At 36.7% G+C, this 16,980-nt stretch overlaps 1 protein-coding gene and 1 long non-coding RNA gene across 2 annotated transcripts in view; one reads left to right on the forward strand and one right to left on the reverse strand.

The window, feature by feature from the left end:
- LOC116179547 (dorsal root ganglia homeobox protein-like) overlaps positions 1-1,143 on the forward strand; it is a 52,740-nt gene extending 51,597 nt beyond the window's left edge. Inside the window, exons 3-5 of the mRNA XM_031499343.1 lie at positions 485-576; positions 630-731; positions 1,093-1,143. Of these exons, the coding sequence (XP_031355203.1) occupies positions 485-576; positions 630-731; positions 1,093-1,143 (245 nt within the window). The remainder of the gene's footprint in view (positions 1-484; positions 577-629; positions 732-1,092) is intronic.
- Positions 1,144-12,308: 11,165 nt separating this feature from the next.
- On the reverse strand, positions 12,309-15,832 carry LOC116179270. Its single transcript, XR_004146981.1, has 3 exons — positions 14,956-15,832; positions 14,810-14,897; positions 12,309-14,755 (listed from the first exon to the last, which is right to left on the reverse strand). It is a non-coding gene; the product is annotated as an uncharacterized LOC116179270 (long non-coding RNA).
- Between the last annotated feature and the right edge of the window lie 1,148 nt (positions 15,833-16,980).

Genomic DNA, 16,980 nt, shown 5'->3' on the forward strand with positions numbered 1-16,980 from the left:
GGATTACAAGATGAAACTCAATAAGTCACATTGTTCGTATTTATCGTAATATTTTCTAATTCGCAAGTTATCCCCCGATTATGAAAGCCACCGAAACTGTTTGTTTACAGGTCCTTAAACTTCGCTACCGTGGTCGTACGCAATTTCTACGTAAATATCGCACGCTCTTTGCGCTAAGTTAGAGGTAGTTTAATACTTAACCCTGTCTCACTTCCAGGCGCGAAATATCCCACGGTATTTTACAGGTCGTACACTTATCTTTACTCGCCATTCAATGCCAATTTCGCACAAAACAAAATCCACCCGGCAGTAATTCACAGGTGGTTGACCCAAGTTCGCCCACGATTTTTTCCAGAACAACCAACGTATCACAACTTTGCATCTGCCGTAACGCAAACCTAACCTTTTTCCGCCAATAAATAATGTTAAGTAACTAATCTTGAGTTTTTAAACGCATTGTCTGTAGAATGTTTTTTATTTGCAGATACTAGTTACTCCTACCATCCGGCAATTCACGATGACACCTTCGTTAGGAGAAAACAAAGAAGGAATAGGACAACGTTTACACTACAACAGGTGAGTGGAACACATACAGGATGGGCCCATACCGAGTGTACTATTTGTTACAGTTGGAGGAATTGGAAAACGCATTTGCTCAAACCCATTACCCGGACGTATTTACCAGAGAAGACTTAGCGATGAAAATTAATTTAACGGAAGCGCGTGTACAGGTAAGATAGTATATCATTTTCGAAATTGGGTTCGACAAAAGCTCGAAATTCAATTCCGACAAGACTAATGATCGGGTAAAGCCTTAATATATGAAGTGAATGTAAATAAATATCTTACAGGCAGTAATCATCAGTTTCAATAAAAAGGAAAGTCCCTTTTCAGCGAAGCTAATGCCGTCGGAATCGCGGCGCGAACTCAGTTACACGTGGCTTACTTCAAATCAGACTTTATCCTCTGTTATTGCGAACATGTCACCTTCAATAAGGGCCCGAGTAACTTCGAAAATCCCATTCTTTTTAGTAAATATCTTCAGATTCAGTTGCCAGAACTCGTTATGGGGCCAATTCGATTATTTCTCAGGTGACGCCCCACCCCGCCAAATACGTTTATTTGCACAATAACGAAATTTAAGATAAGAAGAGAGAGGTAAAGTGGCGATGACAGATGTCAATAATCTCGAAACACGTTCCGAAGAGGCATTAGCGATAAAGTAGTTTCCGGCGGAGGCTTAAAACTTATTTTCATCCGCGCGCGGCCATATTCCCTCCAAGGATTTATGATCTTTATTACTAATCTTGGCGATCGTAATCAGCTTGAAAAATTACCAATTACCGCGCGCTTTTGCGGATGAGAATAAATGAAGGTTGTACGACTGCTGGTTAAGGACCACTGCAAACCCTATGAAAATATGCAGGCGGGCATATTTAGTTTCCAATTTCCTGCTGCTCGTTTTACATGTTGCAGATTAAATGTACTTAATACTTTAATTATTTTACATTGTATCCAACAGAAAACGCAACGGGCTCATTGAATTATGAAGTGGCAGTATAAAAGGCCGGAGCTTCATAATTTACCATGGAATTTTAAGTCGCAACACTTTATTATTATTATCAAATATTGTACAGCTTCAATGCCAAATATGAGCTGTTAAAAATAAACGAATTGATCGATTAACAAGCCATAATTATTGCGTATTAGTAACGAAACGCTAACAAATTAACTTAACGTTTATATCTGCTGATGAATTCGTCAATTGAGTAAAACGCATTATTTAATCAATGGGATTTAATCGGCATCGTCAATTGATTTTGATCGACAAGTTTTAATTCTGCCGATATTTAATTTTCTATTATAGTAGAAGGCCATCGTTTCAAAATTCCACAGAGATGACGAACCAAAAAGGGCTTCTATTCTGAAGATATTTTCGGTTCCTCGTTGACGTTTCACTTCATTTTCACCCTCCCTGTGTAAAACTGAGAAGGAATGTAACAAAGGAATTAATCAATGAAATACATTTAAATTATAAATTCTTAAGGAGAAGGCGTCTACAATCACAACACGTTCCAAATTGAATCGACTCGACCAACTCATTACTGACATTTAAGATTAAAAAAAAATGTTGGTATTGTCATAACCCAGGTACACCCGACAAGCGACTGCACAAGTCAAAACCAAAAATCAAAACTCCCGCCAAATCTAACGGAAATCTATAGCACGCGATCGTCACTTGTCCTATCACCACCACGAGAGTAGCTCTAGCGACTTCATTGATTGCGTGAAGGAAGAAGAAAGAAATAGCTTCCCCTTCCAGAAACTTTCTCTCTTGCTTTTTTTTCTAATTTGCATCTTACAATCACATTATAATAGTGTTCAACCCGTACTACACGTCGGAGAATTTTATTTCTCCCTTCATTGTGACTTTACACCCATATTTTAAATATTGTACCACTATCTTTCACCGAAATCAACTTAATTACTAAGACTAGGGCATGACCTGTCTCATTATAATATAGGGGTATCTTAAGGTTAAATAGATCAGACATAACCTCTCATTATATTTAAAGTATGTGGGGTTTTGAGATCCGTCCCATAACAGTATTCAATTAACATAAACATTGAGGAGTCATGAATAAACATTACATTTGGCATTTATGCAAAATAAGATATACTACGCCTCCACAAAACAATCAAAACCCCTGACCCATCGCACAAGCCGATCACAAACATGGTAACTGAATTTTGAAATAACCTTCCTGCGAATTGTTACTAGTTATTTATTATACGCTTTCCTTTTACGATCGAGTATAATACAAAACTTTATTCCATATTACAGACGCCAATCATTATATAGCTTCTGAAAATTCGGAATTTGATTTAGACCTCAAAAATAGCAAGCTTACGTCTCGTAGTTTCCATGAAAATATTATTGTTTTCGTTCTCCGCGTCCCATTTCTAATAAAAATGACAGATGTCATTAGAATGCACGGTCATGTGTTTCTCTTTCTATACGTGTAGAAAGTTCCATATCACAAAACCAAAAACTGTCCTACACTAGCTCATTCGCAAATTTTGGTTACATCTGCCATGTAAACGACACCCCGTTCGTGCTTCATATTTGTAAGTTGTGTAATTATGAACTAAAATGTTTTCCAGTTGGTATGATTGTTAAAAAAACTGACGTAGTATGCGGTTGAAGGCAGCTCATATGCCGCTCGTACGAAAAATACACGTTACGAATAGGATATTGCAAACTGACCAACTTGCTGAGCTTTGTTTCTCCGTCGCTCACCCGGATTTTATTTAGACACTCCGTTCTTCATTTTACCCACACAAAAAATTTATACCGACCCGCTTGAAACTTGGTCTTTTATTAATACAACCACACTTTTAACTTCCTGGAAGTTGAAATTTCGCATTACTGCCCCTGCGTCTCCGCTAACTTTAACTTTTTCTAAAATAATTTTGGTTATTTCGAAATCATCGGAAAACCTGAGCTCTAAGGCGACCGTTGCTCGTCTCCCACATTGCTCTTTCCTACAGTTGCCCCGTTGAACAATGGAACAAATGAAAATTGACGGCTCGTCTCAACCGGAAAGGTTTCCATGGATTCCGACTATTCTTATCTTAATCGGCTCTGGGTATCAAAACCCCGATACGGTTCCAACGCAATTGTGACGGCGACCTTCTATCTCAAAACCTACGCTTTTTAAACGCACCATTCTGTCACCATATACCTGTCATTACTATTCATATGAAGAGGTACATATGAAATTTTATACAACCTCAACCGTTACACAAAATCCACAAGATATCCTACATTCTATCAACACCCTGTATATTCAATTTTCAATGAAAGCTAACCAAGCCTGTGGAAAATTCCGCCCTCGCTAACTACGCAACGAAAACTACAATATGCCCTAACTTGTACTCACACCCTGTAATAATCTTCCCTTAACTTTGCCTTAACAATTGATAAATCTAACGCTGACGTCAAAACACGATAACAATTATATTCAGAACTCGCATTTCCTATAAACGTAATGAAACTTCTACGTAGGTACATGATAAAGCATTACGTATGTTCTATCTCGTGTAAAATCATTGAGTAACGTTACAAAACGTGGACGTCGAGTCGAACATTACAACTGGGGACTACGATTGAAACAAAATAAAAGTAAAACCCTTCAATTAATAGGAGGGTTATTAGAAAATAATGCTATTACGGCGACGATTTACTGTGTTCAAGATGTACTCAGGATCTTGGTTCAGTTAATGCATTAGTAGAAACCAATTTTTCGGTCTACTACCAACGCATGGATATGTGACAGTACTCAGGACTAATTGGCTACGAAAACGCGAACTCGGCTGAAATAATGGCCTGTGGTTTACAGAACCAAAATTTAAGGTTTACTTCTGGCCTCACTGGCAGCTGCAGTAAGCTTTTTACAACTACCTTAAACCAGCAGAAATGTCTGTGAAACACTTCCATGTACGAGTATATTCATGAAATGATAACATTAAAATATAAAAAAACAAAATAGGCAAGCAAAATTTAACATAATTTATATATTTATTTCCAATTACAAATAATTGCCATTAGCCGGACGCATAATTTCGCACGGCTTAATTTTAATTAATAATAATTAACGTTGGTCGGAAACATAATTTCGCAAAGGTTACATTTTAGGTACCAAAAAGTAATGAATATGAGCGCAACGCAATTCAATTAAGTAATGTCCTTCAATTATACCCCCAGTGGCTATATACCCTTCATGAAAAATGCATTCATCTCGAGGCAATTAGACCATAAGCAAGTTACGTGAATTATATAGGTTTCGTGCAAATTAGTATGTATCCAGTGCAATTAATCAATGCTAAATGAAAAGATGCTACCTTTCAGTACTGTAAGATTCAAACTTCATGAACAGTGCCCAACAATCCTGCACATTTTACTAGCTTTGCTCTGCAATCGAGTTTCTACCACTGTCCGCCTCCTTTACAACCAAAATATAAAAATGTCTTTTATTAAGTTACATACACACAATCACAGTAAAAAAAAACTAAATGGCATATTTCAAAATTAAAGTAATGCAACTTAATGGGCGAAGTTCAGTTAGTGGAGGCGACCGCCTCCAATTCTGTTCTTCCACTCAACCCATACAACACTATAGAACCAGATAAAGCTATTAGACACGCTTGAAACGTAAATTTTTCTTTCTTCTGGTATTGCTTTAGTCGCATAACCGAATTATTTGTGGGCATGATCTATATAAACATTGTGATGATTTAGGGGCATAGTAACATAAATTCCAAAATTTCCAAGGTACGTCCGGTATCTGATATTACGAACAATCTCGATAAGAATTTAATTTTAGTAATAAGAGCAATTCAGCAACCTCCCCTACAATTCCAAAGAAACTAAATTATTTAACAACTTTTGAGTTAACACCTGAAGTGATCCTGGGAACGAATAGAAAAATATATCTTGGAAACTTTCTCCTGGGTCGTAATTTGGACTCGATTAAACACAACGCTAATCATTTACAGATAAAACAGATTTATTCGACAAAGACATTCAATAAAGGTGTAAAAAAAATGACACTCTGGGCCAGGGACAAATACCACGCAACAGTCGATCGATTGAAACAAATTAATGTTTTAATTAGCCTAACATCCGGTCAACTGCGATTCTCTTTAAACTCGCTTTAATCTTGATTTCTACAACACTGATTTTGATGTTAGCTAGCTACACACACTTTTCACAGTCCGGCCTTTGTATAAAGCCCCATTCACATAGGTGGTAGTGCGGTGCCGTTGCCTTGTTGTGCGGTGCGAGTCGGTGCTGTCAAGTTGACATTTGCTTTCACAATAACCGCAAAATTGGCCCGCCTACACAAGTATGACCAATCAACGACAACAGCAACAAATATGTTATTCTATTGGTGCTTGCTAACTACCACCTATGTGAATGGGGCTTAAAAGTTTGAATTACGCATATACCCATATGACAATTCACAATGACATGTGCAGTGCAGACGAATTGCAGCCGCGTGCCGAAAGTATGTAAACTTCAAACTTTCTGCACTACAGTTAGCAAGCACCAATAGAAGCGCAACATATTTGTTGCTGTTATCGTTGATTGGTCATACTTGTGTAGGCGGGCCAATTTTGTGGTGATTGTGAAAGCAAATGTCAATATGACAGCACTAGCCCGCACCGCACAACAAGGCAACGGCCCCGCACTACCACCTATCGGAATGGGACTTAAGTCAAATCTCTTACAGCACATTAAGTTTTATCTATTGCAACTTTACAATCACCAAGACTGACTGTCCAAAAACAAACTGACTGCTATACACGCCCATTTCACGACGTTTACTTGAATTTGCGTCTTCGATAAACTCCCACCGGTTTTCTTACGGTAAACATCTGCTTATCTACAGCTTAATTGGCTGTTAGGCAGCGATCACGAACTCCTTATCGCTCTGACCGGAGATAAACTTTTATAATAACACAATGCAATTGTTACCAGGTAATCTTAAATTTTTTAACACATATTCAACTTTACAATTACAAATCAAGATAAACAAGGCGTTCACGCGCCCTTTTACCTAGTCGTTCGTGGAAGATTTTTCTCCAAAACGGAAAATCTTAATAGTTTTTGCAGCAGATGGAAATTTAACGGAGCCAAATCAGGCGAATAGGAGAGGCAGGAAATTGGAATCGCAAATCGACCAATTTCTGAGACACAAGGCGGCGCGCGAATGTTTTCCTTCGGTAAATCGGGCCGTTTCTCCGCGATTGCTGCCCGAAAACGTTCCAAAAGTGCCGAATAGTTGATTGTTTACTCTTTTCAAGATAGTTGCATCTCAGAAAACGGATGCCATCACCTTCCCGCCAGACGAAACCGTCTATAGATGACGCATAGAGTTCACTCAATTCTTTCGCAATCGGCTGAAATCCTTCTTCAGTGTCCAAACACTCATTGGCAAATCATGGAGTTTGTCGATTTAGCAAGGGATGTCGGTGTTCCATCTCCAAGCAGAAACAATTTAGTGTGGCTAGCACAGGTACCACCCGCACACCTGCGCAGACAGACAGCCAGCGGTCATCGAGAGTTTATTTGAATCCTGGTGCTTCAAAACGTGTATTTCCGTTAAAAAAAGGGGGGGGTTCATTTTTTACCCCAATGCAATACCTACCTCACTAACGTGCGGGTGGTCACACTGCGATGAAATCCCACTATGGGTTTCAACTTTTACCCGATCTTAGTAGTTGAGTATTATAAGATATACAAAGTGGTTTTATTAAAGGGCTGGTTTCTTCAAAATCTTGTTGTTTGATTGTTCTTTTAAGTTTCTCAATAAATTATTGCTTTATAGTTTTTTTTAACTCGATGGTTGCCAGATGCGGCGCCGATCAAGTAATTGCGTCAGAAAGCGAGAGCCAGTCAGGTTGGAGATTAGGTATAGTTAATGGGCTATACGTGTCAGTTTCTAATGTAATTTTCTCCATTTCTAACTAGATCTCATTCAAACGATTGGCAATGCACATGCTTGATACTTTTCCTCACACTCACAGAAATGTAGTTTAACCTGTCACCATTAAATAACTCTTCGATCATTTGAACATTAAGAAATAGGAGACTTATCAAACGGCCCTTGTACTTTACGACATTTGAATTACCAACATGTCTGTTTGATTTTGGAAAACTCGATAAGCATGAAATAAATTAGAGCTCTTCTTTCGTTGTTTTTTGCCTTCTTTTGTTTCAATGAATAAATATTACTTACATGATGGTTTGTTAAATATGTATGGTTACAATCCTTACACAATTCACATTTTCCTTTCGTTTCAAAAGTACTCTCTTGAAAATCGTGAAAAACCAAAATCACAAGAAGAATCCTTTGAAGAATCTGAAATGCAGTTTGAGAACCATACGAGAAATACCCTAAACTGGATAAATTCAAATTTGATAGTTAGAAAGTGACTTTGGTTTCTCTTTCTATATTCAATTTAGTGCATGCGCCCGTTTCACTAACCAAATTGGCATCAATAATGTACTAGAAAGTAACAAATCATAGATGTCTGCATTAAAACGGTTTAGGGCCATCAAACGGATTGAGTTGTAGTTAGGTAATTTCGGCTTATAAATGTATCACGCCCCGTAATTACTTGTGTGCCTCTAGTGCCGTTGGGGTTGTGGCGTACACATGCTTTCTATATACCCCTTTGAGTATTACGACAAACAAAGTAGATACTTCAATATGTTATTGTGTGGCTACATTATCGCCGCCAGTTATTTAATGTACGTGTATTGTTTGACCACATTCATATTTACATAATATACGATATTATATGGAGGAGTGTATCGAAGCAATCTAATATTTAAATTGCGTTTTGTGTGGACACGGGCGCTTTTTTTTTCTTTTTCGCATTCTACGCTTCGCCGAGGGTTTTACGGTGAGAGCTTTGGCAAACTAAAAATCGCGATGTAGAATCGAATTAAGTAAAAGCATGTCAGTTTTAATCCCATTTCAGTAACAGACATCAGAAAAAGTGTAGAGATTATTTGTTCTTAATGCGATAAAAGAACGTAAGAGCGCACGAAATGTTAGTGGGGAAAGTGTGTGATTAAAACGAATTTGATCTGGCGGAAAAGCTTCCCAAAGTAAATTTACGTTAAAAGTATATTACGAGTACGAACATGCTTTTATAAGTTATAAGTGGCCAGATTAGCGTTACGTTTTATGTTTAACAAAGTTTAAGTTGGTGTATATCGGAATCTGGAGTTTGCAAAATGCGAACAAATTGACCATATGGCGAGGCGCGGCGGCGGTTCGGACGAAAAAAAATATTGTTATTGTCGCCGTTTGCGATATCCTATAATTGGATATTTCCCCTCGATTCAGACAATCGCCGTTATTATTATCAAAAGTTAGCAAGCTCGTTAATCGCTCGTTAGGTCCAAATAAATTCGACGCATTGTCACAAATAATCCATTTCATTGTTAGTCATAGATTTCAACACTTGGGGTGACCCGTAATTACCCTCTTAGGTTTTACCTCTTTCCCCTACGTCATTTTTTATTGTTTATCAAACTGCGCAAAGCCATTTGTTACAAAATCGTATAAAACCGCTACATGCACAAGGGGCAAAGTTTTTTTTTTTCATCAACCACGACTATTTTATCACACATTTATATATTATATTTTAACCATAACGGTTTTAATTCATACCTGTTGCTGTGTGGCCTAGCAATTCCACTATTCCTCAATGAGAATGAATTCAAAAGGCCAAAAAACTAGATTTACAAACAAAATTACATTGCATTTATTTTCCCAAACAATGTTTAGAACACACACTCGGCTTGCCACAATTACACAAGGTTATACATTTACTGGGTTCGTAAACACTGGTCACAAAATCTAAAGGCAATTACAATCTAAAATTAAATCCCATATCTCCCCAATATTACTTATTAATCTAATCAAACAGCGATTTTTCAGTTTTTTCCATTTCCTGCTACAATTTTAGTCCGACAATTCAACTCATGTATAAAAAATCGCATAAGCCGCAGTGCAATTGTCACTTTGACAGCGGCAAAAGTTACCTGCAACTTTTCCAGCGACAAATGCACTAGTGGTTTTTTCACTTATTCATTTTCGAACCAATAATCGCATTATCCTTTCCCATATGACTAGTTTGACGTCTGTCAATAATTGATTAATTTGGTGAATTTCTTGTTCGTTAAATTGTCCTGCCGAATTACACTCGAGGTTTGTATTTAAACCGAGTAAATTTGGGTTGTGGCAATTCAAATCTGTTTCCTTTTAGCAATTGGACTCGAAAAACTGTCAACCTAAAAATGCTCCACCTGCGGTGGCGCATTTTTATTAGTTGACAGTTTTTCTCGTCTAATTACTAGGTAACAGATTTTCATTACCTAAACAACCCAAATTTACTCGGTAAAATACAAACCTCTTGTGCAATTATAAGTGATTATTTTCAAATTGATGTCGTCAAAAAGGTCTTGTAAACGCGCGCAACTCCTGCGTGACGGAATTCTGTTTTTTTCCTTAGGGGTGAAATTAACCACCTTTTGTCAGGCGCGTCTTCGAAGGCTAGTCTACTTTTGGCGCCCAAAAGTGCAATTCATAAACGAATGGACGCTGCTGCTCAGTTTTTAATCCATAGGTGTGCTGATGCAGCGCTGTCTTTCACGTATACAGGCTGTAACACTAACATGTCAAAAAGGAGGTAAGTGGTAAAGACCAAAACAAATATTTTCTCCAAATAAATTGCAAGCGCAAAACGGATCAGTTGGAACCCCAACAGTCCAAAAATTTGTGTTATTTTGTTAATTTTTTTCCTAAAAACCATTAAATCTAAGAGAATTGGAATAACAGATTTTACTAGGATTTTGGGTGCTTTTTTAGCGTATTTTCCTCAAAGTCAAAAATCGCTATTGGCTGCACTTTCCCGTCCATCCGTCCGTCACACGTACTTCTTCGACACCGCTGAATCGATTTGGGCGATATAGGGCTCATTTTTAATTTATTCACGGCTAGTTAAGTAATAAAAATGTGTTTTATACCTCTCACTTGATGGAAATTTAACTAACTATCTAATCTCATCTCCTGAGCATGCTAAGTTTGGTCCTTATCTAAAATTCATCTTTATCATATAAACAATTACTGGTACATTCTCCTATCCTAAATCTTTAATCTAACCAAAGGAATGGTATTATTGAAAATAAATGCAATTTTCCAATCAATGGGTGCGTTCACCAGAACCAAACGTGTTTGCGCTTTGATTACGTTTGCAAACACAAACTGTTTAGGCGCTGGTGAACGATAGGGTTGCGTTTGCCAGAACCAACTGTTTGCAAACCGTTTGCGCTTTTTACATAAGTACGTTTACTGAACGCGTTGCTGGTTGTTAAACTGTTTGCAAGCGGACGCCATTTTTTGAATCGCAATTTAAACTCGCTGAAAATCACAAACATGTTTGTAAGACATGCATATTTGTTTAAACCATCGGCATAGGTATAGGTTTATGCGTGAAATTGGAGTAAATTACTAGTACCTATACATCACGACCAAAAATTGTCTAATTGCACATTGCACAATGCGCTTTAAAGTTGTAAGAGATAAATCGAATAATTTAATTATGAATGAAGAAGGGAGCATTCCATGTTGCAAAGTTGAGTAGTTTGATACTTAACAAAATGTCGTTTTGAAACTGAAAAAATTCCGACTACTTTCGGAGATATCCAGAAAAAAAATGACATTTTACAAAATCGTTTTTATTTGTTACCTAAGTAAACGGCACATAATTGTGACCACTTTTTTCCATATACAAGATGCTAGTTTTAAATTTTTAGTCTGACGTTTCGTTTCCGGTTAACCATCATCAGCTTTGTCTTTTCTTATGGACGTCATTTTTACTTTTTGTGTCATTTGATAGAGCTTTTTCCTATCAATAAATGGTGCTGTTAATCCGTAAAAACGCAAGAAACTGCGAACGAATACTGCCCACGACAAAGTTGCCAGACAAAAAAGATTTTTTAACAGTATTACTTCAGCCTCCCACGACCAGTTTTCTTTTTATTGTGGACAAGGGTTTCATAATTATCCCGAAATTTCTGATCCAAGTCTTCATGTAACACATCATTTCTTGAAACACGTCTTATATTTCTGACCAAATATTTTTTTTTCCTTTTTGGATCTCGAATGTCAAATTTGAAATACTCGGCGAGTAATAACTTTGTAGTGAAATCGTTCCACACCAAACTTCTCTTCGAATCTAATTAGGGTACATTATTCGTATACTAATGATTTAACCCAAGTATCTCTATAACCTATAACTGATACTGGCTGAGTGTTGTCGATTTCATTTGGACTTGTACTGACCCCTTCATATGCGCTTTATGAAGGCTCCAAAACGGCACGAACGATTTGCTCGTCTCCTAGTAGGTTGCTGGCCATCAAACTCTGCCTGGCAACACTATAACCTATAACCATTTACTCAAGGATCCAGTGAATACGCATTTAATACTTCCATCTTGATTTTCTATAGGACAATTCAATTCATTTCGTATAGCAGGATGTATTTAAACTGTAGAAAGGTTGCCATATTTTTATTGAAATGTACAAAAAGAATACAAAACGGTTTTCTCAAAATTCACTCAAATTAAATTTGACGTGTGGTTTCCAGGCAAATTGCGCGCTTATGACAAATGCGCATGCCCGATCAACATGTTTGTAATTTTCAGCTAGTTTGAATTATGATTAAAAAAATGGCGACCGCTTACAAACAGTTTGACAATTAGCAATGCGTTCAGTAAATATGCTTATATAAAAAGCGCAAACGGTTTGCAAACAGTTGGTTCTGGTGAACGCACCCATGGTCAGACAAGTTTTTTTTATCGATTTCGCACACTTGATAGTTGTTACAGCGTTTTAGCGTATGTCTTCATATGTCTAATATTGATACAGAAATCGATGACGCAAGGCCACGGACTCCTGATTTCAAGCGTACATTATTTTCTTCAATCTTTGAAGGCACCACAAATTTTCATTGAAATCTTGTTTCTCATGAGGGGGCCTAAGTTTGTAGGAAGACGTAGAGCCCTCTCTAGCTGAAATTAAGCATTCTCTCTAATATAACAATATCGACATGGTTCGCATCGGCTAGATTCTTTTGACGTGTGAAGGCGGTCTTGTAAATATTCAAATATTCAAAACGTACGTTCAGTAGTAGACAATGAGGGAGTTATTGCTATTTCAAATATTAAATTGCAACTGTTCGATGAATGAATCAGGCTGTTGGGTGTTTGACGATGCATCGCTATCTGGCCATAGATATATTTGTTTTGATTGACATTGGATCAACATCAAACGAAGCGGGTGCAGCCGTAAATAGATATCCGACGAATCAACTGGGAACTCTGCAGAAAGAACCTAAAGGTCGATCTCGAAAACCGTCTCGCGGCAATCAATAACTCGGCGGAACTGGAAGTCATGGGATCAAACCTTTGCATGACCATCAAAGGTGCCTATGAGGCTAGCTGTGACACTAAAGAAAGGAGAACCTCAAATAAAGTACAGTGGTGGCACTCTCTCGAGTGCGGGCACAGATAAGGAAGCTTTTTAATAAACTACAGTTTATTAATATATATCTTATCGACGTAAAACATGAACTCGATGGGTAAAAATGAATAAAAATCCTATTTTAAAATAAATCCCATAAATTGGTCTACAACATGTATACCAACATCCTACCAATACCAAATTTATCCTTTTAAAGCGCCTTAAACGTAAATATGTTGTCTGCGGGTAAATTAGAGTAATTTAGAGAAATTTATACTGGCTGGAGTTATGGCGAAAATTACTGCGGTTTTGCTCCGTTAAAAGTACCTATATCCAAAATAGCAGCTTCCTTAGGGGTTTTTAGCAAACTATCAGTACCGTATACAAATGTCCCAAACGCCATTTATGCGGACACTTATCCCTAAAAAAGGAACTAGTCCGTAAGTCAGGTAGGTGATGTAACATGCCTCTTCATGTCAGGTTTCCCGATCGGGATGTATCAAAGTGAATTCGGTTATATTGTGCATCTAACTGCTTATGGTTATAGGGGGCTGGTTCCTGCTTTATGCGAGCACGTGGTGTGTAGGTGGCTTAGATTAAAGCACGAAAAGCAGCTGGTACCAACATTAAACTTCTCGTTGAGTAATTATTATTCAAGAACAAATACTTGAGTTTCAATTTTTTGGTAGAAATCAATCATTTTTGGAGTCTATCCTTCGATGCAACCCTTGCTCAACTCTTAATAGCAAATTGATGATTGTTTAAATGATAAGCTACGATCTGGGTAATTAATACCTTTGATTATAGCATTTTAAAAATGACAAAAGCTTCAATCCGTAATTAAATGAAACCCCATGTCAATTGTTGGCATAAAATGCAATTTGTTAATTAAGGAACTAGGTAACCTAATTATTTCTAATGGTGTCTTCCATTTGCTTTGTTTCTGTGCTACTCTATTTTAAAAAAAATTGGCAAACGACCGCAAACATTTTAACTTGAAATCCTACAAGACAACATATGAATTAGGGTCCCTATCCTCTGGGAAGTAGGTACGAGTCTAGGACAAGGTGGGTCAATGCATATCTATTATAACATTCTAGATTTATACTTGAATATACCTCGTATTTCTCTGCAATAGACTACGAAGGTAATACGTATTAGAATGTCATCATATAGAAATAGAAGTAATACATTTTTCTAACGAGCGTCCACAGTAAGAAAAATGTTATGGTGGTCGGTACTCAACCAAGCCAGCGTATACGAAAAGAATATGAGAGCGGACACAACTATAAGCATACAATAAAAAATTAAAACGTTATCTAACTGCCCACATTTAATTAGAATCAGTCCACTATCTCTAATAGTTTAAGTAGAGTGCACCTCCGATCAGTTTAAAAATAGCGAATTTAACAACAATAGCCTTTCAATGTGCGTTATCTACCATTATCTACGTTTTTGCATATACTGTATGTACTTACTTATGATAATAAAGTTTAGAATAACTAAATAACAGTCGTGAGTACTTACCTATATATTGATACTTGTTTAGTTTCTTAAATAAATATTAATTTTGGTATTGTTATTGTACGTGTCGGCACCGCACAGGATGGTATAGTACCTACTGCTCGTAAGTTACATGAGGAGGGTTCCTAAATTTACTAACTTAGCATTGAACTATATAATCCCTATACGATACAACTTACCTTTGAGTAAGGATCCCATGTTCGTACAAATTTTGCACAATGAAGGTTTAATCGACGAAGTTAATCCAGTAACTGCAGTAGGTACTAACTAAAAACAAAGGCGTAACCATACATACATTCGAATGAGGTGTCATATACTGATTTACCTACGTCAAACTGTACCAAAATTGAAGGCCTGTCCATTAGGAAAATACGAAGTAATTAAAACAATTCGCAACATCATTACAATTATGTCAATTGGATTGAGGTTTCCCAATTATAGAAAAACAACTTTAAAAAACCGGCAACTTGGTATAATTCAAAACAGTTTACAAAGTGAAGGACAACCTTTTAAGTAGAACATTCGTTTAATTTTCATTACTTCGGCTGTCTGATGTACGTCATTATTTAGTTAATTGAATCACAGAAGTCATAAAATCTCTGCATGGGTTTACTTGAGACTAATATTATTTTTTGCGACGAGCTAGAGTTGTTGTAGGAATTCATTTTGAAAGGTTTGGTACCATATAATTATGATAAGCATTACGTTCACCTTTGACCACTGTTGATTGTATTTTAATTAGTATACAGCTCCTTATACTGCCATTACCTATACGACTTGTTAGAATCTAGCCAGCAAATAATTGTAATACCTAATTTATAAAGTTTGGTAAATTGTAGAAAAATTCACTTGGGACCTAAAGTAATTTTTAACTTCTGTAGTGCATAGATAACGCATCCGAAGTCGATAATTTCGCCATTTGACTCCGTAGGTATATACTAGTCGAAGAAAAGTTTAATACAAATTTAATTCTTCAACAGGTGACACCACCCCCAATCGGATAATTTAAGTCGAGAAAAAGACACGTCTGGCCTAGTAGATAAGTAGTACGTTAGGTTGCGTTGCCAAAATCAGGGTATTATTAATATACCATACAGAAATGTCAAACGAAAAAGCAATAGCATAAATAATAGCGCAAATTTCCACCGTTCCTCTAATCCAAAATAAACAAGTATAAATTGCGCACAACTTTTGTGCAGATAAAAAGCATTTTTTTAACCCGAAATAGCTTTTGTTTTGATGTCATCAATGGATATATTTCTTGCAGTCGTCTCAATAGCCCTTTGTGAGTACCCTCTTCCGACAATCCAATGTTGAGGTATAAGGGAATATACGCGATCACGATAAGAGGTGGAGGAAGAGGGCTATGGTTGGTAGAAATGAATTCCTTTCGTTGAGATCTTTAATTAGAATATAAAGAGAGATAAAATTAATTCTTTAAAAATGCGCTAAAAATTCGATACAATTGAATACCGAACGATCCTCGAGATCTTCGCACATACATCATTTTTACAACACACCTTAAGAGATTGATTCTTTCCCACCAGATCAGCATAGCTTGTAAATCAAATTTTTGAATCGGCATTAGTTTATTCGAGGTCCGTATATACGAAATTTCATTTAAATATCTGAACAAATAAAGAAATTGAAATTGCGCATGCGCAAAACAATTTTATTTTTATTCGAGGTGCTTACATACAAAATTTCAAGCAATTCGGTTCATAACTAACGAAGATATCTACAAATCGGATTGCGCATGCGCAAAATAATTTTTTACCATCAGTTTTACTTTTATGTGAGGTGCCTCCAAAATTTCATTTAAATATCTTAACTAGATAAAAAATTGGAATTCCGCAAATACAAAGGCTGGGTTGCGCATGCGCAATTTTTAAAAAATTCTTTTGAATAGTTACCTGAGATTTAGGGAATATTTACTAACACAGAAAACCGGACATTAATATGTTCTTTGTAAGAAGAATTATAAAAGAAACATTTTTTTGGAGGTTTGGGCAGTTTTTGGGCTTTAACTTTTTGGTCCGTTAGTCTACGTAGCCGAAAAACAATAGCGACCTTTCTTACATCCTAAAGAACATATGTATCAATTTTCAAAGCGATCGGATAGACGGACAGACAGACGGACAGACAGACAGACAGACAGCATTACAAAATTATAAACGATCTCGAGGATCATTAATAAAACTCATTTTCTACAGGAGGGGTTTCCAACCCCTCTAAATATAACTAAGCCGTTACATAATGGAACTTAAAAATATGAAATCAACCGCAATAGATAATTTTAACTCGTGCGTAAGTGTGTTGTACCACATATTAACAATTCGTAACCAACAAA

The sequence above is a fragment of the Photinus pyralis genome, unplaced genomic scaffold, assembly GCF_008802855.1.
Source record: "Photinus pyralis isolate 1611_PpyrPB1 unplaced genomic scaffold, Ppyr1.3 Ppyr1.4_LG8, whole genome shotgun sequence".
NCBI lineage: Eukaryota > Metazoa > Arthropoda > Insecta > Coleoptera > Lampyridae > Photinus > Photinus pyralis.